The sequence below is a fragment of the Propithecus coquereli genome, unplaced genomic scaffold (genome assembly GCF_000956105.1).
Source record: "Propithecus coquereli isolate 6110/MARCELLA unplaced genomic scaffold, Pcoq_1.0 Scaffold15, whole genome shotgun sequence".
Taxonomy (NCBI): domain Eukaryota; kingdom Metazoa; phylum Chordata; class Mammalia; order Primates; family Indriidae; genus Propithecus; species Propithecus coquereli.
In genome coordinates this window covers 1507924-1530977 of record NW_012139413.1, presented here as the reverse complement: position 1 = coordinate 1530977, position 23054 = coordinate 1507924, and the positions used below count along the sequence as shown (strand labels likewise).

At 38.0% G+C, this 23054-nt stretch overlaps 1 protein-coding gene across 6 annotated transcripts in view; it reads left to right on the top strand.

The window, feature by feature from the left end:
* GOLIM4 (golgi integral membrane protein 4) overlaps nt 1–23054 on the top strand; it is an 86792-nt gene that overhangs the window by 34143 nt on the left and 29595 nt on the right. For all 6 annotated transcript variants that reach the window (XM_012640223.1, XM_012640220.1, XM_012640222.1 and 3 more), the window contains exons 2-5: nt 14159–14233; nt 15789–15838; nt 17424–17477; nt 19139–19289. In XM_012640223.1, coding sequence (XP_012495677.1) covers nt 14159–14233; nt 15789–15838; nt 17424–17477; nt 19139–19289 — 330 coding nt within the window. The remainder of the gene's footprint in view (nt 1–14158; nt 14234–15788; nt 15839–17423; nt 17478–19138; nt 19290–23054) is intronic.

The following is a 23054-nucleotide window of genomic DNA, read 5'->3' as shown; positions in this document are numbered from 1 at the left end:
ATCCTCTTCTTGTGTTCATTTATATCCATGCTAATTCTCTCTGTTCTAGTCAGGGCAGTATTCTTTCTAAAAATCAGGATTCTCTAGGATCTTAAACATTTATCCAGGTCATTCACAATTCTGATTCTGTATCCTTGTCTGCTAAACCAGATCAGAGAACCAGAGAATGTTAAAGCAGGAAGAGGCCTTAAAAATCAGTAGATAAACTCTTTTATTTTACTGATGATGAAACATAAGCCATTAAATACTTTTCAGATTAAAAATTAAACCAAATCTGGACTTTTAGCCATTGACCTATTCCACCACGACATGTTGCTTGCAGAAACATGCAAGCAAACATGTGCCAGAGCTCTGTTTACTCCATGGAGGAACACCTAACAGGATTCTCCCGCCTCTGTGTCCGGGCTGTCCACCAGATGTGCGTGGTTATTTCCCAGTATGTAAAAGAGTTACTACAGGAAGAGTAAATGGAAACTCATATAGGACACAGAAAACTGAGCAAGCACACTTGTTAGACCCATTTGCAATTAGGGCAGCAGTTGTATTTGTATGTGTCTGCTGCTGTTATTCATTTGGTATCATGAAAGGATAATGTGCTTGCATTTTTCACAGTTATACATATAGAAAAGGACAGCTCCACTGTAGGACACCTTAAGCATCGCACAGGTCTTAGCGCAGGTATAATAGTTTCCAAGTTATTGAAAATCATAGGTGACAAGTAAATTAGAAATAGTCTTCTTTTGCCAAAAGCCTTTTCTTAAAAAACAAAAAATTGGAGCCTTTTCAACATTCTGCTAAACTGAATCTTTCTTCTCTTATTTCAATTTAAGTCATCAAGAGTATTTAAAACCAATTTGAAATGAATTATGTATTGCTGGTGCCACTACTCTCCTTTACTGTAAATATGCATATTTAGAATCAGAATTTTAGCATTGGAAGGACCTTGGCCACTTAATTCAACTCTGTCATATTATTGCTGAGGAAATGGAAAGGTGAAGTTTCTTCATTGTGAGCATTGAACTGGTTAGTGTCGACAGCTAGGAGCTCAGAATTTCAGGCCAGTGTTATTTTCCCCAAGCTACTTGGAAATTCTCGTTACATTATCTGTTGGCACCATCTGTTTCTGTTTCTCTCTCTCTGTTTTTTCACTCCTTTTTTTTCTTCTGGGGTAATCTATCTCAGTCCTATTTAAGTTATTTTCAATAGATCTAATCTGAATTCTAACTGTAGAGCGGAGTTGAAAAGAAAAATCGGAGGTCTAATTAGAATGCCGATATATATCATCAAAGATTTTTTTTGTTTCTTTCAGCTTTTCCATAGATTGGACTGTTCATTGATCTTAGTGGTTCATTAAAAAGATCCTCTCGTACTTTGCTAAACAATATACACGTATCCTCTACCTTTCATGTAGAAACTTTAGAGGTTGCCAGTGAAGTCCTCTGCTTAGATTGGTGTAAGTCAGGTGTATCAAATTTAAAGTGTCTTGTAACTGGACTCTTAAAAATCTATCTCAATATGCAACCATTAACACTTTTTGTATGTAAATTTTATGAAATAATTGATAGGAAGAGTACATTGTTAATATTGCTACCTTGGATTAGTCATTTGTTTGTATAATTCAGTTATTTAACAGACATTCAGCAGGTTCCCACATTGTTGCAAACTCAAGGGTAGGTGACAATTTGCACAGATGATGAGGAGAACAGCTTTCTAGTAAATAATCCTGCTGTGTAGTGGTGGTGACAAATCTATACATAAAGTTTGGCAGAAAGACTGTGGATAGAGATATGCCTAGGGCCCTATGGGAGAATAGAGGAGGGGCATCCAAACTGCCTGGATAAGCCTTCAGGGACCGTGGTGAAGGCAGTGCTGATCTTGCCTTTACTACCTTAGGTGATTTTATTTACCTGATGTCTGCCAGTATAATGCAAGTATCTCAGGGCATACCTACTCACCAGAAGAAGCTTTCACAAAATCCTCCAGATCCTCCTCATGTCACATCATCAGCAAAAGTCTCCTACTATTCATCCTCAACCTCACATTTCCTGATAAGTACTATGTCCTTTCTTAAAGGATGAAGAAAGAATAACTCATATTTGACCTTTGAGGGGCTCACCCAGTGATCTCAGCCTTCTGCTCTTAAGAGCTTTTACATGCTATGCAGAGATAAGTGATTAAAATGTGCCGCCACCCCAAATGAAGCAGTTCCTGATATCTCTGTGTGGAAGCTATTATATTCAGAGTCATATGTGTTCTTAACACATCATCAGGAAAATATTCATTGTTCTGTAGCAAATAGAGGAAAGGAAAGAATTATACAAGCAGTATATGGGAAATCTCTGTATACCTTCCTTTCAATTTTGCTGTGACTTAAAAGTGCTCTAAAAAACTAAAGTGTTAAAAAATTATACTTACACTCTTATCCCAAAGGAGAGCTTAAAGTGTCCAAAAAGTGAAAAGAGAATGCAGGATATCACTAAGCATTCCAATCAAACTGTCGAAGCAGGTTTTAGATATCTAGTGGGACTCTTATTTCCTCCACCCCTGTTGACTTTGTCCTTACTGTCTCTTAATAACATCTTTTTAAGTTTCTTCAGTGGTAAATATAAGTAGGAAGAGTAAGAGATGGCTGTGGAGGGTAGGCAGGGTTTATGTCAGAGGGGTCTTTGTGTGTGTTAGGCCTTAGACATGAAGTGGTGGTAGAAGTGAACCTTCCCAGCAGTGACCTAGCTGCCAGCAACCTGAGTGTTCTTGATTACTCGTTCTGCTTCTCTGTGCTATCTTGATGTCTCTATTAAAAATGTCCAAAACAGAACACATGATGTTATCCCCCCACCCCCAGCCTTCTTGGGCCTGGATCCACATTTCACACAGTAGCTAAGCCAGAAATATTGGCACCCATCCTTGGATCCATTTTCATAGTGTACTTCGAATCAGTCACTCGGGCATTTTGATTCTGTTTTCTGAGTATGTTTTGTTTCTGTGCATTCCTCACGCTCTGTCAGTGATTACCACATATGCTTGAATGTAAGATGAGGCTCCTTTCTCCCCACAAAATTACCCCTCAGGAAAGAGGTAGTCTCATACTGGAGTCAGTGCAAAGCATCTGCTATCATGGGTGGTTTCCCAACTGCTTTATTTTAAAAAGCAGAGCATTTGTGAGGAAGACATGTTAGCCCCAAATGACCTTATTTAATGTGGTTAGATATTATGGAGGGCACCTGAAAAAAATTTTTTTGTGAAAGGCTGTAGCAACATTCAAAATAGTGTAGGTATTTATTCTCAGGAATGTATCCTCACAATTGCAAATATAAAATGTCTTTATAAATAAGCCTTTCACCAATAAAATAAAATACTGCCCAATCTATTCAGAAATCAGGGACACAGAAAGCATGAATATGCACCTATAGGACAAATGGAAATGACAACCATCCTAATTTTTACCAAATCATATCTATGGCTTAGGACAGCATTTCCAGTGATGGTACCAGGTGGAGATTCCACAAATGCCCATCTCAGGTGAGGATGGGTATGGCTGCAGAAAACTGTCAGAAGATCAAAAAACTGACTTGAGCTGACATAGACACAGATGTCAGCCATGCATGTGAAGAGTTTGAATCAAATTGTTTTTGGGACATGTGGATATAGAAAAAAGTGACATATCTAATTGTGTTTTATATTTCACTATTAATTTCATTTATGCAACTAAAAATAACAAATGCCATGTTGTTATATAAATAGGTAGCTGTTTCATACAATCTCTAAATTTTCGGTGAACTTTATAGAATTATACTTTCCCAAAAGTACATGAATCATAAATATGTAGCTCAATGAATTTTTACAAAAGCATAGCCAGTCTTAAGGCCAAGAATCAGAACATTTCAGCACCCCAAAATGATCCCTCTTTCTTTCTTCCAGTCAATGCCTGACCATTCGCCACCACCACATGCATAGTGTAAACAGCACCCTGTCTTCTGTCGCCAGAGATTAGGTTTGCTTGTTTTTGAACTTTTTATAAATAGAATCAGTAAGTAAGCACCACTTTGCTGTCTGGCTTCTTTCCTTAACATTATGTTTGTGAAATTCATATGTGAGTCATTTAGTTTGTTCACATTGCTGAATGGTATTTTACTTTTTGAATAACGGCAGCTTATCTATTCTGCTATGGTAGATATTTGTGGTTTTTTCAGTTTGGGACTATTATGAGTAGTGCTGCTATTAAAACTTTCCTATTTGACTTTTGGTGAAAAAATGTCAAGTATTGCTTGGGCACTTGTTCCTAGGAGTAGAATTTATAGGTCATAAGGTACACCTTCATCAGCTTGGTAAGCAGTGTCAAACAGTTTTCAAAATTGTACCAATTTACACATCCATAAGCAAAGTTTAAGGGTTCCTTCCTCCACATTCTTGCCAACTGTTGGTATTTTCTGTCTTTTTCTATATTAGCTGTTTTGATGGGAGAATAGTATGGTATTACACTATGATTATAATTTGCATCTCCCTGATGACTAAGTTAGTCGCTGTTTCATATATTTAATGGCTATTAGGATGTCTTTAATTGCCCGTTCACATTCTTTGCTCCACTCTTTTTCAGTTCCCTAAAATTTTGTGTATTCCATTTGACAAAAAAAAAAAAAAAAAAAATCTCTTTTGTGGGATTGTCTTATTGTCAAAATTGGAGATCATCTTATATTCAGATAATACAGAAGTTTAACCTTCATTATAATTTTTTTTAGGTTACTACAATGACCTCCTAACTAATCCATTAACCTTTACTCTCTCTCAGATTTTCTACTTTATCTTCTACACATATAAAGTTATTTTTTACTGTCATGCAGATGCAATCAAGTCATTTTTCACTCTATCTCATTCATTCTTCCCCTGCCCTGATTACCTGTCTTTCTCCATCCACCCTCTGCTAAAGATAGTGTTGACAGAACTCCCCTATAAAAGCTCATGGAGAGTGGGTGAGGCTTACTTGGTAAATATTCAAATTGCCGGAAAATTTGGATTCAGTAGATTTGAGTTAGGCCTCAGGAATCTATGCTATTAACAAGCACTCCAGATTATTCTTATTTCAGCAAAGTTTAAGGACTAACACAAACAGGTTTTTTTTGTTTGGGCCTCAGTGCTCTCACCTGTTCCTTCTGCACTGTCTGGATTTTTCTCTGTTCTTCCTCCATTGGCAGCTTTCAACACCCAACCAAATAGAACCTCTGGGGGTCTAACTTGACTCCTCCAGGCTGATCACTCTGTAATCAATAAATGCTTATTCCTGATCTTCCTGCAAACCTGTTGCTCCAGCGACCTTCCCCATCTCAGCTGATAACATACAGTGGTTTGATCTTCAGTATAAATGCAGAATCCGAGCATTTCACCCGCTCCACAGCTCGCGCACCAGTCCTGCTCTGCCATTATCTCATGCCTGGATTACTGTAGAAGCTCACTACTAACTGTTATGGTTTCCCCACTTGCATCTTATACCAATGTGGTCAGAGTGACCAGTATTTTAAAACCTAAATCAACATCATATTTCTGCTCAGAACTCTCCAATGTTTCCCTATTTCTCCTGGAATAAAAGCCCGTCCTCAGTAGGCCCCATGAGACCTGTCACAATCTGCCCTCCTCCACTCCTTCACCCTTTCTGGGCTCGCTTTGCCTCGGCCACTCTGGTCTACCTGCTGCTTTTAGGACATCCCAGGTATGCTTGTACTGTAGGGTTTTGTCCATCCTACTCCTTCTTTCTTGGAACATTCCCCCCAGATGTCTATAGAACTGCCTCCTTCGCTTTTCAAGTCTTGGCCCAAATGCCTCCACTCAGATGTATCCTCAGTGAGGCCTGCCCTCGGCATCTATTTAGAAATGAAATCTGGCCCATCCTCCCCACAGCTCCAATCTCTTTTACCTTGTTTTCTTACCCCCTGTAGTACTAATTACCTTCTAGTATACTATTCATTCTGTTTATTCTGTATCATCTATATCCCTCTGCCAGAATGTGAACTTACCAAAGGCATATTTTTTATTATTTTATTCACAATATATTCTGAAATATTAGAACAATACCTGGCATACAGTAAATGCTCAATAAATATTTGTTCAATTTATTGAATAAAATATTCTAGATGCCATAGAAATAAGAGACCTTAAGTAGTATCTTTTTTACAAGTCAGATTTTTATGAAACCTTTTCCAATAAATGTTGCATATTTTCACATTTTGAAGTAAAAACCTGAAATTGGGAGTTTGGATGAAGGTGGGTTTGCTTGTGTACTGCTTCACTGGTTTGTGAGATAAGCCAGTGGTAGCCAGGATCATTCTGACGTAGTTCAGGGTATTCTCTGCAATACTATTAAAAACCTTTTAGGGGTTGATACTTGAGTACTGGATTTTAGGTTGTTCCTGCTTTGATAGCATTACTGGAATTGCCCATAGAGGCAAATTTTCATGAAAAAATCAGACAACTTATGAAAATTAGATGTCTTTTATGTTTGGTTCAAGCACATCAATTTTAAAAAATATATGCGTAAATTTAGATTTCCATTATAAAAGCAATATGCCTTTGCATATTCAACCCATCTTAAGGGCATTCTTATACATTCTTGTATCGATTCGGGGGGCAGAAACAACCTTCTCTCTCTCCTCTTCTTCCCCCTCCCTTCTCTCTCTCTTTTTCTCTTGTGCATTATTTCCTGAAATGCTATGATGCTGTCCAGCTGAAGTCTAACTGCTAGATAAGAAGAATATCACTGTGCAGGGTCTATTTATATACATCTGATTTTAAGATAACTTTTGCTTCTACTATGAGTCCTTAAGTTTCCAATATATCTATGCATATACACTTATACGTGTCTTTGAAGATGTAGTATTTGCTTTGTAGCGTGTAGCATTTTTGTGGGACGAGAAGATATTTTTCCTCTTGGCTCTCAAAGAGATTCTGTTTAAAAATCTGACAGCTTAGCAGTTTGTTATGTCATCCAGCTTGGCTAACCTGTGGTGATCTCTAGTTGTCTTCTATTGTACATGTCTTAACCTCTTCTCACATCCAGAATTTATTGAGTATAAACTTTTTTATATGAGTAACTCCTACACTTTGGTGTTTCCCAAGGTGCCTAGAACACTGCTGGGCTGTGATATAACAGCTCAAGCAGCTAAGAGAAGAATCCTTTCATGAGGCATGAATAGATTTCATCTGATAACAAGAGTGATTATTAGTAGCTCACCACTTGAAAGAATGCCAAAAAGAAGACTAATATGAAGAAATATATCTTAGGTCAGCTAATATAATACTTGTTTGAAAAAGCCAAATTTCAATTAGTGCCATGAGGAAAAGCCTGGGTATAAGTTTTATCTGAAATAGAAAAGGCAGCTAAGCACCGATTCAAATCACAGTTAACATTTCCACTCAAACTACTTTAAAAACTGTATGCATTAGCAAACTTAAACATAGACACTTGTGTGAACTATTATAGGAACTTTATTGTATAGTAAAAAAAATACTGCAATTGCCATGCAGTAGAATCTAATCAGACTGTTCTTTTTTGCTCTCAGTGTTCTGAAAGCCTCTGTATGTCAGGGATATGATTTAACTAATACTTATCTTATGAGCCTACACATCAACAGATAAATTTATATTTAATCTCTGTTCTATGATCTGTCTGTTCTCTGGGATATGAGAGTACTAGTGAGCCAACAGATGTGGAAATTCACGTTACAAAATGCTGGGGCATAAAGGATGGCAGGGCAAAGGAGAAAAGAATGAAATGTCTTCCAAATGCCTTCATTTCCTGGACAAGTGCTGTTGAAAACCACTAGGCATTAGGAACTGAAGGATTGGGATGTACATGAGAAAGAAAAAGGAGATAGCCAGTCCCAGCCTTCAGGGTACTTAGTTTGTTCATTCCTTCACTCATTTATTCCTCTGTTCACCCAACATTTATTGAATGCCTACAGTTCAGTGTACCAGGAATACAATAATGAAATAAAGTCAGTCAGAAAGTCTTGACTCAGTGACTCAATTGAGCTTCTGTTCTAGTGGGATAGTCAGGCAATAAATAAGATAAATAAGTAAAACATAGTAGAGAGTGATCAGTGCTAAAGAGAAAAATAAGGTTGGAAAGGAGACTGGAAGTGTTGAGGGCGGCAATCGGTTGCCTGGGTTGTCCTGGGTGAGAGGTATCTTTTTAGTGACGATCTGACAGAAGTGAAGGCGCTAGTCGGTCGCTCAGACAGCTGGAGAAGGAGCAGTGGAGATAGAGGAAAAGGCAGTGCCAGGTGCTGAGGTAATAGTGCGCCTGGCATGTTCCGGCATCACGAGGAGGCTGCCAGCTCAGCATGGATGCGGTTGGATGGATGAATGATGGGACTGGATTTCAATCCAGAGGAACAAACAGGAAGTTATCGAGAGGTTTTTGCCCTAGGGCTCGGCCTTGAATATATAGGAAAAAGTTAATTAATAATTAAATTCAGCTATAAATTGTGAATCGGATTGGGAGGGTTGAATTGTTCTGAAGACAGGAAACTGGAATTGACTTAAAAGTAAAAAGCTGGACTTAACAAAGTTAAATTATGAAGATGGGTACAGAACTCTGAGGAGGCTTTGTGAAAAGAGACCGGCGGAGGCACCAAAGACTGTGCCTTGGGGATGCCCGTCCCCGCTCATGGGTGCAGTGTGAACCCCGAAACGTAGTACTTGTCCACCTCCTTTTTCCTTTACTTGTTTTATGTGTGTTCTTCTCAGGAGATCTCCTGTATTCTTTTTCAGACTTCTTATGAGGTAAAATTACAGAAAAAGGAAGGAAAGATAATTGGAAAAATGTATCTATGGTGTTGTCTTCATGTTGAATCACCAGCTCATTGGCCGGCCTGCACCTCACTTGTGGGCACTTAGAACCACAACTGAAAACTGTTCCTAAAGACTTTAATAAATATCTATGATTTTAGGCCTTAAAAAAACAAAAAAAAACCTCACCTGAAAGGCATTTTTTTCTGTGAACTATGTTGATTTCAATTTATTTTCCTTTTTTTGTCATCTCTCTTGCTATCCTACTTAAAAATCTTTAGCCACAACTATCGAAAGCACAGATTTATTCATTTTAATTTTTATCAAATGTACAGTGATTAGAGGTATTTTCACGTTATTAATATTTTCACAAGTTCAATTGTGTGACTTTCATACCAAGCCTTGTTTGTTTGTTTGTTTGTTAAAGATAAAATACTATGTTATAGGCAGAACCAAAAGCAAAATTTCATGGCCTGTTTTTTCTGCCAAAGAAACATTGCCCTCTTTCGGCTTAAGGTGTTAAAACACTTTGCAATGTTTTCTGCCTAATTTTAGAGTGTGGCTTTCTGATTGTGAATTGGAGCAGTTTGCCCTGAAACGGCATAGGTATGCATTTTGCCTATAAGTGAATGTATATATGATAATAATTCATTTTTCTTGTGACTTGCAGATGGCAGTCAGAGTTAAAATGGAAAATTGCTGTAAGAAACTGGCATGTTTTTAAAATCTTGAATGCTTACGGGGAAATAAAACCTTTTCCATTCTTGATTGCATGGAAAATATTTAACTCTTTTTAAGTAAGCATCAGAAGATATGAGTGTTACGGATTTTCATCTTTTTCTCATGAGTTCTTGTGTTTCACCTATCCCGGTTGCAGTGTTATTTGGCATTAAAGATTTTAAGTGCTGAGATCATTTATTTTTCCTTAAACTTGTTCAGTGCTGTGAAGATACTCATTATATACCATTTTTGTTGCAGAGATTCTAGGAGCTTTAGTTCATCTTGACTGATGTCCTTGACTTCAGAGTATAAATAGAAAAATAGAGATAGGTGACAAGGATTGATTAGCAATCCTCCTTCTAAGTGAAACAGTAAACCTATCTAGATAAATCACTAGCTCAAAAGCCTGGAAAATGCATGATAACAGAAATAAGGGGTGTGTGTGTGTGTGTATGTGTGTGTGTGTGTTTAATAGTGAAATTTTCTAGAAGAGCTACAAGGACACAAACTAGACTGGTGTGTTGTACTATCCTTCAATTATGGGTTGTAATAAGCTATGGAATGATTATTTTCTCTTTTAAGAAAAATTTTTTTAAATAAAAGAAAACTGAGATCAGTATTATTCCCTTTTGAAGTCAATATGTGTATATATACATGTGTGTATATATACATATATGTATATATATATGTATGTGTGTGTGTGTATATATATATATATAACTTTGTTATTATTAGACTTTAATTGTAGGGTTGGAAGGACTCATAAGAGATCACCTGATTCCTTCTCTGGCACTTTTAAGCCATCACAGATAGGTAGAAAAATATTTTAATATTTTAATAGCATTTACTTTGTACCAGGCAGTATTCTAAACACTTGGTATATATTAACTCATTTAACACTGACATTAACCAAAAGACATAGGTATATTATTATACCCACATACCATGAAAGGAAACTGAAGTTCAAAGAAGTTCAGCAACTCACTCCATAAGGAAAGGAGTGGGATTTGAAGTCACGCACCAAGGCTCTGCTTTCAGCCATTATATTGCCATTTGCCTCTTTCCCTCAGTTTCTCCCCTTTTTTCTGGAATTTTTAATTCCAAGGGTTATTTTCATTGTCACTTCCCTTTACCTATTGTGGTTTCTCCAGCTTGTATTTTAAGGCTCCTTTTTCAGTTTGTTTTCCTTTTTCCTTTTCCTGAGCTTGATGAAGAACAGCACTCCTCCACCTTTCCATCATTCGTTGCTGCTTCAGTGTCTTACCTGCCTTCTCGGTGCTCTTCTCCAGCCCTCAAACCATTTCTGAATTGCTAAGCTATATTACATCAGGACGAGGAGCTGCTGCTATAATAATGGCTTGACCAGTTCTGAGTAAGACAGTATTAATAGTACACTTACCTCATGGTTTCTACATATATCCTCTGTTCTGTTTGCCACATCTTTTTTTTCTGCTGTATTTGCAAAAACACATTCTTCTTGCCTTGGAGTTTGCTATTAGTGATGCCACGCTATGTATTCACGAATATGCCTCAGATTTCCCAAGACCTTTGAATTTTGACCATAAGTCACAAATATGTTTGCCTTTGTGTGGACATTTGATAGAATTTATTCAGGCTATTTATGAAAGTTTATAACTATGTATCCTAGGATCTACTTGCTCTTTAAACATGCTGCCATTAATATGTTGAATATGTAAATTCCCATTGAGTATAAAACTGTCAAAGACAGTTGTATGATTCAGTTCGATAAAGGAGTACTTTGGTCCAGCTGTTGGCACATTGTCTACCTAACTGAGTCCCAGGGAAGAGAAAGAACGTGACACCATCTCCCACCTGCCCATGCCCTACACCTCTCACCGTATCTCTACGCTCTGCTTGGTTCAATCTAGTAGACCCTCTACTCTCTTACTGAAGATGAAATCATGCTGGTGAGTTCTCTGCTTCCTTTCTAAGCCAAAGATAATCATTACCTGATTACCTGGTGCCATACAACATTGAGTTTGCAAAAGTGAGTTTACAGTGATTGCTGCTGTATTTTATTAAATAACAGAGAATTTCTATCCTTGACTTTCCACAATAATGTTTAATATTTAAGAGTCTGACGTGAATGGGGTGGGTGGTGAGCAGTCACCCTCATACATGCCTTCTTGACTGTGCTGCTGGGATTTTTTTTTTATTATGGGTGTCGCTAGGCTGGAATTGTTTTCCCTTGGTGGTCCTGACCTCCATTCAGGAGCCCCCTAGACTGGGGACCGGCTGCTGCAGCTTAGCTCCCTCACAGCAGGATCTTGACTCCTTTGCCTGTTCCTTTCGTCAGAAGTGGCACGTGCTTGTTGAAATCCAGTCTATAATCTGTCTGATTAGTGCACCCGGATTCCCGTTTTACTGACATGTTTGTGTTCCTGTAACCTCTTACCCAGACTGTGAGAGCTTTGACCGGCGGATTGGTGGTAGAGGAGTGTTTTTTCTTCCAGCTGGGGAGCTTAGGTGTTCCCATAGCATCCTGTTCTTGCCTCTGTTGTACACGATAGTATTGTAACTTACCTCTTCCCTGTGTGTCTCCCCCGCCTCACTGAAATTCTCAAAGACTATGAGTGCTCAGTTCAGGGCTTGGCTTAGTGAGGTTCTGTAGTGCTAATCTTAATGCTTTCCCTGCCTCATTCCAAACATCATTTAAGATGGTCTTACTAGTATGAATCCAAGTACTAAAACTAATAAATCTTGGTTTTAATAGACTTTTGGAAATTGTTCAAGGGACTTATATATCATACATATGTTTGAAAAAAATATGATTTCTCAACAATGGACTTGTCATCTAGCTTTTTTGGAGCACAACTACCTTTAGTCCAGTTTCACACTTCTGTCAATTTACATAGTAGGGGAGCAAGAAATGTGGTGTTGTATTGAATTCCTTTGTAATAATAGTGCAGGGGGAAGGAATCATCTGGTGAACAGAAAAGGAACCCCATGGGGGAAGGGAATGGGGCAAGGGGTATTACAATGACTGGCCCAGGGTAAGAGGAAAGATGAGATTGGGGTAGACGACACATACCAGCTTGGATGGTCACAGGTGTTCTAGTAGATATCATAAACAGAGGTGTTAGCAGAGGTGGGAATAGAGGTAGGGTTTGTGATAGTAGTAGATGGAGCTCTGGGAATGGAAGGTTCGTATGGGATGGTGAGATGAGAGATGCCGTGTGGCGAGAAGGTACAGGACCCAGGAGATGATGGCCAAGCTGGAAGGAGGGGAGCGGTAGTTGGTAATTGGCAGCTGTAACAATGGGGAAAGAGCAAGAGGAGAAGCAGGGAATCCTTTTGGCAGCAAGGGGTTGTTGTAGGGATGGGGAAAGGAGCCGTTGGACTACGACAACTTTGGTGGTCACTAGTAGTGTTGGGGCTGTTCCGTGTACCATACGTGGTGGGCCAGTGATTGATGATGGAAGTGTATGTAGTCATGGGGAGCTTGGGACGAGCAAAGAACAGAGTAACAGGTTTGGCTTAGCTTGCCAGGGAATGAGATCATATGTGACCATAATGCTGAACAAACAGGATCCAAAGGAGACATCAAAAATTTAATTTATTCTCTCCTTCTTGCCCCTCATTGCCTGTTTAAACCACTCTGTGGGACTGACTTTTCTGTTCCTAGATAAAATCTAAGACAAATTCAGTTGCTTCTCTGGCTTCTTCCAGATTAAAAAAAAAAATCTCAATAACTTGTGTTCATACACACAGCCTCGGTTCAGTAATTGTTATGTCTGGTCTAGTGCAGTATAATAATACATATTTTATTCATTCGAAGGTAAGGCTCCTCCCTCTTTTCCAGCTCCTGCTTGCTGCAGATGTGGCGCCTACAGCGGGAAAGAGAGCCCTGGTTGCCCTCCAGCACATCTGCTCTCCCCCCTTACTCACCAGGCAACTCTGGCTTCTTCAAAGTAGACTGTGTGGGGAGGGAGGATAAAGGGCAAGAAGGTCCTACAGAGCTAGAATTGGTTTGCCATGGGTTTCTTCTGGCCATGGCAGATGGTGAAGCTGACCTGTTCTTTTGTGGGCACTTTTATGAGTTCTTTGGAGAGTTCCTCCCTCCTCCATTTCTGTGTGTCTCTAGCCTGTTTTCCTTGACTTGAGGGGAGGAAGGAGATGACACCTTCTCCTCTCTTATCCCAGTGATATGCTGCTGAGGTTTTCTTAGGGCTTCTGGTAGCAGCCATTCAGATGCAGATCATGTTGACTTTGCATACTTAGGGGATATTTAGTGGAAATACCCTTCTAGTGCCTATGATGTTGGCAAGAGCTAAAAATGTAAATGCGGGGTTATGCAGACTGTGATTAAAGTCTTGAGTGTGGACAAGGTTGCCCAGGAAGAGACAAAAAACCTCACAGAGACGCTTGCATTTTAGAGGCAGGAGAAGGAAAAGGAGCTAGCAAAGAAGTTAGACTCATCATTCAGAGTATCAGCTCTAGAAAAGGGCAGACTGTATGGGAGTCAGTTCAGACTTATGCCTATTAGTATGTTTTTTCTTTACCTGGAATGGGAAACTTATGTATATGTTTTTATTTTAATTGTATAAAGACCCTACAGTATTTTCTTCCTGTTTTGAAAATTGATATTAATTTCACGTTAGAATTTCTGAAAACAAATTTTAATTCTTTTTTTTTCCAGTCGTGTATGAACACAGATCAAGATTAGAGAAATCCTTGCAAAAGGAAAGACTTGAACATAAGAAAGCAAAGGAAGGTAAATAAATAATGTAATTTGTGTTCTGTGCTTTTCTCACATCCTTCTTTGAAATATTATGTACTTGCTGTATACTATTTTTTTTTGCTAAGATTGTTCTCAAACCAGCTCAAAGTCAGTGTTATAGGTGGACAGAGAAAGAAGTGCCAAGCAGTGTTATGCATTGTGCAATAATTTCTGCTCAAGATTAGATTTAGAATCTTTCATCTAGTCTGTGCCACTTGAGGTAGCTCATATATTGGTTATACATATTATTTCAGAAATAAATAACTTTTCATCTGAATATTATACAGGTATATAACTAATACTTTGAACTTCTGTCCACAGATACTCAGGGAAAAAAAGGAGTAATAGCATGCTGTGTACAGAATATGACGAGTTTTGTATATACACACATACATATTTTTAACATAACAAATTGATCCCATTGTCTGGTGTCTTTTAGGTTATACACCTGTTTTTATCTCCTCAAAGTTTTTATTGGCACAGCTGATTGGTTCAGCTTGAAAAACTAACATTTGGTACAGGTATTAGACAATGCTGTTAATTTTTATCAATGATTTTAAATTATCTGAATTCTTTTTTTTTTTTTTTTTTTGAGACAGTGTCTTGTTCTGTTGCCCTAGCTGGAGTACAGTGGCTTTATCATAGCTCACTGCAACCTCAAACTCCTGGACTCAAGCAATCCTCCTGCCTCAGCCTCCCAAGTAGCTGGGAATACAGGCCCAGACCACCACGCTAGGCTAATTTTTCTATTTTTAGTAGAGATGGATCTTGAACTCCTGGGCTGAAGCGATCCTCCCGCCTTGACCTCCCAAAGTGCTAAGAATACAGGCGTGAGCCACTGCGCCCACCCTGAAGTTATCTGTATTCTATTTGTTCATAGTTTGTGATAAATCTTGAAATTGAAGATAGGTGTTCTGTCTTCCTGCTCTGCTGGGGCAGAAAGACGGAGAACAGAGGAGGGGCAGTATTGGTTAGGATGTTTTACTGGTCCTTGCTTGGATTGAGCCTGTTTGAGGAAGAGAAGTTCAACATCATTAAAATGCTTTGATAGGATTTGGATTTTTCTTGTCTTCAAATGCAGAGTGATTTTATAGAGCCATCTAGTGGATAATAAAGTTTTCAGAGCATTACTGATGGCTTGGATGGCTTGATTCCTCTTTTCAGGTCCTCAATGATTTTCATGTGCCATCTAGTGGATAGCAATAAATCACCCTTGTCTTCAGACATGCTTTATTTTTTCCCCCCTCAATTTCAAGGAGAGTTAATCACAGAGAAATGCTAAATGCACTTTTAATCGATTGTCTATAATATGGATTTTGTTGATGCAAGATTTACAGGTTTAAGGTAAAGAGGAAGATTATGTTTTTTTTTTCCAATTCTCTGTAAAGAATTGAGAGCTAAAATAAAGTATATAAATGACCAAGTAGATTGTTTTAAACCTAAAACATTTTTACAAGCCCGAGTAAAATTTGCTTTTATTTCTTTAGATGTTTAAACATTCCATAATAAATTAACTTACACTCTATTTTCTCCATTTTTTGTTTTCTAGATTTTCTTGTTTATAAGTTAGAAGCACAAGAAACACTAAATAAAGGAAGGGTAAGGTTTTTTGGTTCCTTTGTAGTTTGTTTTTCTTAATTTGTTTTCATGAAACTTCAAGGAGAGGGAAATATAGTTGCAAAGTCTTTTACTCTGTTGATCACTAGGATTATAGAACTGAAATACAATATTTTTTTTGCTACCAAAAAATTCTAGGAGGACGACTTTTAAAATTGTTCTTTTAAAACCTGCCTTAACTTATCACATTATCAATGATAGTGATAAATTGGAAATAACCTTAATATTCAACAATAAAGACAGGATGATTTTATTCATTTATTTATTTATAGTCTCTCTTTTCTGTGGAATAAGATTCATTTTGGTTTGCCTTTGAATGTGTAACGTCTAACACAGGACCTGCCCTAGAGTTGGCATTTAAGAACATTTGTGGAAGGAATAAATGAATGAATTATATTGGCATTTTAAAATATTTTAAAGTCCAAATTAATTGGAGAAAAGCAAGTCTTTTTCTTACTGTAAGAAAAATGTATAAGTATCAGTTGAGTAAAACACTGGCATTCAGGGGTATTAAAACTGAGAAGAGTTTCTTCTTGATAGCTCAGGAGGGTCTCAGCTTTTAACTCTTACTTGATTTTAAAAGCCCTGACCAAAACTGTATATACTCTGTTGTACATTTTATAATGTAATTTCCTTATGAATTAAAATAAACTGGTAAAGCAGTAAGATAAAGTGAGAAAGCAAAAATGCAGTTCACTTTAGAAGTTGTAAAAACATGAAAAAGCATGAAAATGTACTTATGTTAGTGACAGGGTAAAGCAAGCGGTATGGTGCCCAGAGATAAAACCACATAGCGTAGGAGAGGAGACATTTCAGGTATGCTTTTTGCATACTGTGACTGGTTATGGCTACCCAGGACTGTGGAAACATGTGAGGGCCATATGTGAAGATGCTCCACAGGGATACAAAGATATACTCCTGGAACGTGGAGCTCATACATGGAGTCCGGCCATAGACTTAGACTTCAGTTTCAGTCCTGGTTCTGTTACTTAATGACATGTTTACTCTTGGCATGTTCCTAATCTTTCCTCAGTTTCTCACTCTGTGAAATAGTCTCCCTGGAGTAAAATCATGCATGAAGGATTTCTTACCCACTGACGTTCAGGAAAGGAAAGTGCCTTTTCTCATCCCTCCCTTAAGCTAAGCTTGTGAGACTTGGTCCTAGTGGGGTTATCCCTTCTTCCCCCTTACCTCAAGCACCCAGCACAATGCGCTGGCCCTGTGCAGTGACCCTGTCTCAGGACAGGTTCCTCCATGAGCCTGAGCTTCAGTTCTTCTGAATATGAGAGGTAGAAAGAAATCATCTCTAAGGGCCCTATCAAGCTATCATTTTATGATTCCATGTCTTGCTTTTTCATTACTAAAATCTAGCAAATGTATGAGAATGTTAAAACTTCATTTCTGCTGTTAAGTAAAGAGATAGCCCTAGAGATGTCCTTGGTCAAGTATAGAATGTATTTTACCTTACACAAGTGAAATAAATGAATTTTTTAAAGAGCTTTAAGATGTGTTTAGCAAGAGAGCCATATTTGTTTTCTTTGTGTTGACTTTTTTTTTTAATTTACAGCAAGATTCCAACAGCAGATACAGTGCATTGAATGTCCAACATCAGATGTTGAAAGTGAGTGATTTAAAGTTGTTATTCATGAATAAAAGAAATGATTGACTAATATTTGAACTGACTGATGACTTTTAAAGTGATTTTAAAAGTTTACAGAAAGTGGATTTCTATTGTAATATGGCATATTAAGGCATATTACAATAAAATTATATATGATTATAATACCCCATCATATTTATCACCTGATTACGAAGAACATATTTAATTATTGCCCATTTTCTTATAAATCAGGTCTTTGGTCACCTAATTTTTATTTTCTTCTTCTCTTTATCCATTAAGGTTTTATGTTTAATTTCTCACAGTGATTTTCCTTAGCCATTTCCTTTTATCTTACACAGACTGGAGGCTGTAGAACTATTAAAATTCTTTCTTCATGCTACTAATATTTAATAAATGTCCTTTTACTTACCACAGGAACACAATTTATTATTTAAAGATTCTCCTTCCTTAGTCCTTGGGTAAAACTCATTGTGTGTCAGGAAGAGAGTCATTGTTCCTGTCAAGCCAGACGAGAAGAGCAGCATGCAATTGTGCCATTCTGCACAGCGTGCGGGTCATGCTGCCATCTCCTCCCTGCCAGGCCTCCCCAGCTTTCTGTTTGGTATTGTCTTTTCCCCCAGTGTCAATAGGGCATATGCTTTTTATTGACACCAGAACCGTTTCTATTATGAAGAGTACAATACATGAATTAAAGCAGACCATCCTTTCACATTGAGCATTTGGAAACTAGAGTTTATCTAGGTTCTGATTACAATGTAGGATTGTAATAAAAAATTAGGTAAATAAGAATCAATTCTTTTTTCTTTCTTTCTTTCTTTTTTTTTTTTTTTTTTTTTGAGACAGAGTTTCGCTCTGTTGCCTGGGCTAGAGGTGCCGTGGCATCAGCCTAGCTCACAGCAACCTCCAACTCCTGGGCTCAAGTGATCCTCCTGCCTCAGCCTCCTCCGTAGCTGGGACTACAGGTGCACACCACCATGCCCGGCTAATTTTTTTCCTATTTTTAGTTGCCTGGCTAATTTTGTTTCTGTTTTTTAGCAGAGACAGGGTCTCACTCTTGCTCAGGCTGTTCTCGAACTCCTGAGTTCAATGTTCCTCCTGCCCCGGCCTCCCAGAGTGCTAGGATTACAGGTGTGAGCCACCATGCCTAGCCAAGAATCAATTCTATGAAACGGTTGATTATTTCCCCCAGAGGGAAAAGAGTCCCCCACCCCCTTTTAAACTAAGTTACCAGAAAGGCTGAAATACCAAAGAAGAGAAATCAAATGTGTTGCTGGGAAAACATCAGATTGAAAGAATACGTCCATAATATCCCCAAGAAGGAATAATTTTGCCATTAGCTTTACCTTGTTTCCATAGTACTTTGGCCCCTGGGAATTTTCCAGATCCCTTTTTTTCTTTCTTTTTTTTTTAAGCTGTCTCTGATGCTAACTTCTCATTGTTCCCATTGATGTTAATTAAGAGGAAAATTTGGGGGACTGTGATCCCTAACTATTCATTTGAAATGTAGAGGAACTACACAAATTAAAACCAGCATGAGGAAAATGAAGGCTTCTTCTTCATTCGTTCTTGCTTTCTTGCAAGAAAAAAGCTATACTGTCAAGAAATAGACTCTCATATAAATTAGGAAATGTATATCTCTGCTCAAGTTTTCATCTTTGCAGAGTCAACATGAGGAGCTAAAGAAACAGCACAGTGACTTGGAAGAGGAACATCGCAAACAAGGGGAAGACTTCAGTAGAACATTTAATGACCATAAGCAGAAATATTTGCAGCTTCAGCAAGAAAAAGAACAAGAACTTTCTAAGCTAAAAGGTATTTGGAAATCTAATTGGCCGGTTTATATGTAAATAAGAACTCATATTAATGGGTCAGTAGAATAGACTTTTGTTTTTGCATGGTGATTGATTTACGTTTATCATGTGGTCCTTTACCAGCCACTTGCTTCTTTGTAACATTTTACATTTGTCTTTATCTTTTTGAGTTTGTTTAGGGAAGCAGAATAGAATACTTAATGTAGTCTTTTGTATGTCAATGGGGCACATGGCCATGTTGGGCAACACAATTCTTCTTTTATGTGTGTTGCCAGGCATTTAGTATCTCTGATCCCTACCCACTAAATACTATCAATGTTCCTCAGTTATTGCCAGAATCAAAAATTGCTGTAAAAATTGTTTCTCATAATCTTCACGGGGGCAGAGAGTCTTGCTATTGATTGCTAATAGTAGCTGCAGAAAGCTCAAGCTCTAGAGTCAGAGTGTCTAGGTCAATCTTGGCCTTCACTAGTTACTTGACCATGGGCAAGTTGTGTAATCCCCTCGGGCTTCATTGTCCTTTTCTGTAAAATTGGGATAATCATAAAAAGTATCAACCTTGTAGGGTTGGTGTGAAGGTTGAATAATTTACATAAAGCATCTAGAGTAGTTACGTACATTAACTACTTATGAATATCAGCAAAACAGGTATTTTTATAATAATATGGAACAAAATGTATCACATCTCTGAGTGCATGTTGAGTTCTGGAAAAAGAAAGCAGTGCATTCTACAGTCAAATATTTATGTGTTAATTAAGTTTAAAACGAAAATTGTTTTTAAGAGTCATACAGTACGTGCAAAAACAGTGGTAAAATCTGAATAAGGTTTATAGTCTAGTTCACTTTATTGTGACAATTTCCTGGTTTTGATAGCATACTACATTTATATAAGATATCATCATAGAGGTAAGCTGGATGGTCCTTAGAACCACTCTGTACTTTTTTTTTTTAATTTTTGCAGTGTTTGTCTCTATTTAAAAAAAATAAGTTACAACAAAAGGGCATATAGGAATTAAGTTGTCATTGACGCAATACTACAAAGCATTAAGGTGGGCTTGATAGGGTTGGGCCAGGTGTTAGCAGATGATGCCCAAAAGGTGAGGGGGTGAGGGACCTGGCTTGCTGTGACGTGGCAGGTGGTGAGGGATTGTTGGAGATAACAACAGAGAGAAACAAAAAAGGACTGGACACCAGAAGTCTTCACAAAAGTGGAAGAGAGAACCAAACAACTGAAGTCTCAGATGGCACTTGCCTTGCCTGAGGAAGCTACACCTTTGTGTGGAGAGGGAAGAGACATTTGGCTTATTGGATATACTGTTTAGCCTTTGCTTAGCTGAGTGAGTATATTAAATTAATAAGTAGACTTATTAAGCAATGGAAAGTAAAATTTTCTAGGTGCTTGATCTATGCCTGGCATACTTTCAGAACATTTTTTTAAATTTATTTTTAAATTTCAGAATATTACAGGGATACAAACACTTTGGTTACATATTTGCCTTTGCATTTCCCAAATCAGAGCTACAAGCGTACCTATCCCCCAGACAGTGCACACTGCACCCATTAGGTGTGAATTTACCCATCCCCTCCTCTCCTCGCCACTTGCCTGACATACAATGAATGTTACTTCCATATGTGCACATAGGTGTTGATCAGTTAGTACAAATTTAGTGGTCAGTACATGTGGTGCTTATTTTTCCATTCTTGTGATACTTTACTTTGAAGAATGGGCTCCAGCTCCATCCAGAATAATACAAGAGGTATTAATTCACCATTGTTTTTTTATGGCTGAGTAGTACTCCATGCTATATATATACCACATTTTCTTAATCCATGTATTGATGGTCACCTGGATTCTTTTCACATCTTTGCAATTGTGAACTGTGCTGCTATAAACATTCTAGTGTAGATGTCTTTTTTTCCTTTGAGTAAATACCCAGTAGTGGGATTGCTGGATCAAATGGTAGTTCTACTTTTAGTTCTTTGAGGTGTCTCCATATTACTTTCCATAGAGGTTGTACTAGTTTGCAGTCCCACCAGCAGTGTATGAGTGTTCCTATCTCTATGCATCCATGCCAACATCTGTTGTTTTGGGACTTTTTGGTAAAAGCCATTGTCACTGGAGTTAAGGGATATCTCACTGATTTCCCTTAACTGAAATGCACTGATTTGCATTTCCCTGATGACTAGAGATGTTGAGCAATTTTTCATATGTTTGTTGGTCATTAGTCTTCTTTTGAAAAGTTTCTGTTCATGTCCTTTGCCTGCTTTTTAATCAGAACTTTATATAATTTAGTACGTTTTATTTTAGCAATAGCACTGAAAGGCAGGTTTTCATATGTCTACTCTATTTATGCCCCTTTTTTAAACGAGGTCCATGTATGTAAAATTTTAATAACTTATACATAGAAGTAAGAAATCAGAACCATGGAAAATAGGACACAAGTATGTGAGTTCTGAGTACTAAGGTAATTCAAGCCTTATAATTTGGTCTGAACTTCCTGGCACCCAAGATATTATACAGTAAGTTATACAGTATATTATACACTTTACATAGGGCGCTTGCCATCAGAAAGAAAATATACCAATGTCAGGAGAGAGAAAGAGAAAGACAACATTTCTGGTACCAGTTTTTGAAAGAAATTTCTCAAAGAGACCTGTAACAACAGAACATGGACAGTGCCTTTGACATTTTTATAAGCAATTTTCATGTCAGCACTTTTGTTTGATTATTATTCTTGACAAAAGCTTAGGATAGTGTTAAACCATTTTGTGATCTATGCAGATCTGTAGTGGCTAACTAAGGTATGTAGTCCAAGTAGTCTTTGATAGTTCAATGTGATATAAGGAGAGAGATTTTAGAACTCTTAGGGAGATGAGCTGGTAGCATGTAAGCTTAGATAATTATTCTTCATTGCCAAAATTATAATAGCTGACACTTAACAAATGTTTACTGTCAGTACCAGGTGAACCTCTTCATGTAGACTATCTCATTTAATTCTTGTGACAACCTGTGTAATGTAAGCATTATGTTTAACCTCATATTACAAAAGAATTTGAGGCTTACTAAAGATAAATAACTTGCTGAGGAAACACAGCAAAGGCACAGGAGCCACTGCCATTAAGTTTATAATCTGCAATTCCTTTAAAAACTTTGCAAAGTCTGGGTGTCCTGTGTGTGTGTGTGTATGTTAGACTGTAGTCCCATCCAGCCAGTGACACACGTAAGGTCCTCCTGGATTGCCAGTGGTGTTCTGTTTTGACCTTTGAGATATTACTACATGCAGGTGGACAACCCAATCACTGGTGGCCACATTTTCAACCTTGATTTTGATCTCTCCCACAAACCCAATCAGGAATCCAGTGTCTAGGGTTCAGGCAGGGACTATAAAGGAGTGGAAATGCCCAGAAAATAAGAGATGGTGACAGACACTTTTCTTCACCTCTGGGTATATCCGGAGAGGCTGGGCTTTGTCCACAGGGGTGGCTGCCATTTAGGGACGGTTTGCCCAACTCAGTCAAGGCTGACATCTGCTGCCCCAGCAGGATTATTGATAGCACCTGCTTTCATCCTCAAAGTGTCTCCCATTGGAAAGTGAATCATACGGTCACCCTGTCACCACTCAACTTTTATTGAGTATTGTCGCATGGGAATTGTCCTAGTGTTGCCAGATTTTATTAAGCCTCTATTTTTTATTGGTAAACGGTGACAGCTATTTAAATGTGGAAGACGCTGTATAGGCCAATAATGTAGGGGCCAAATATATAT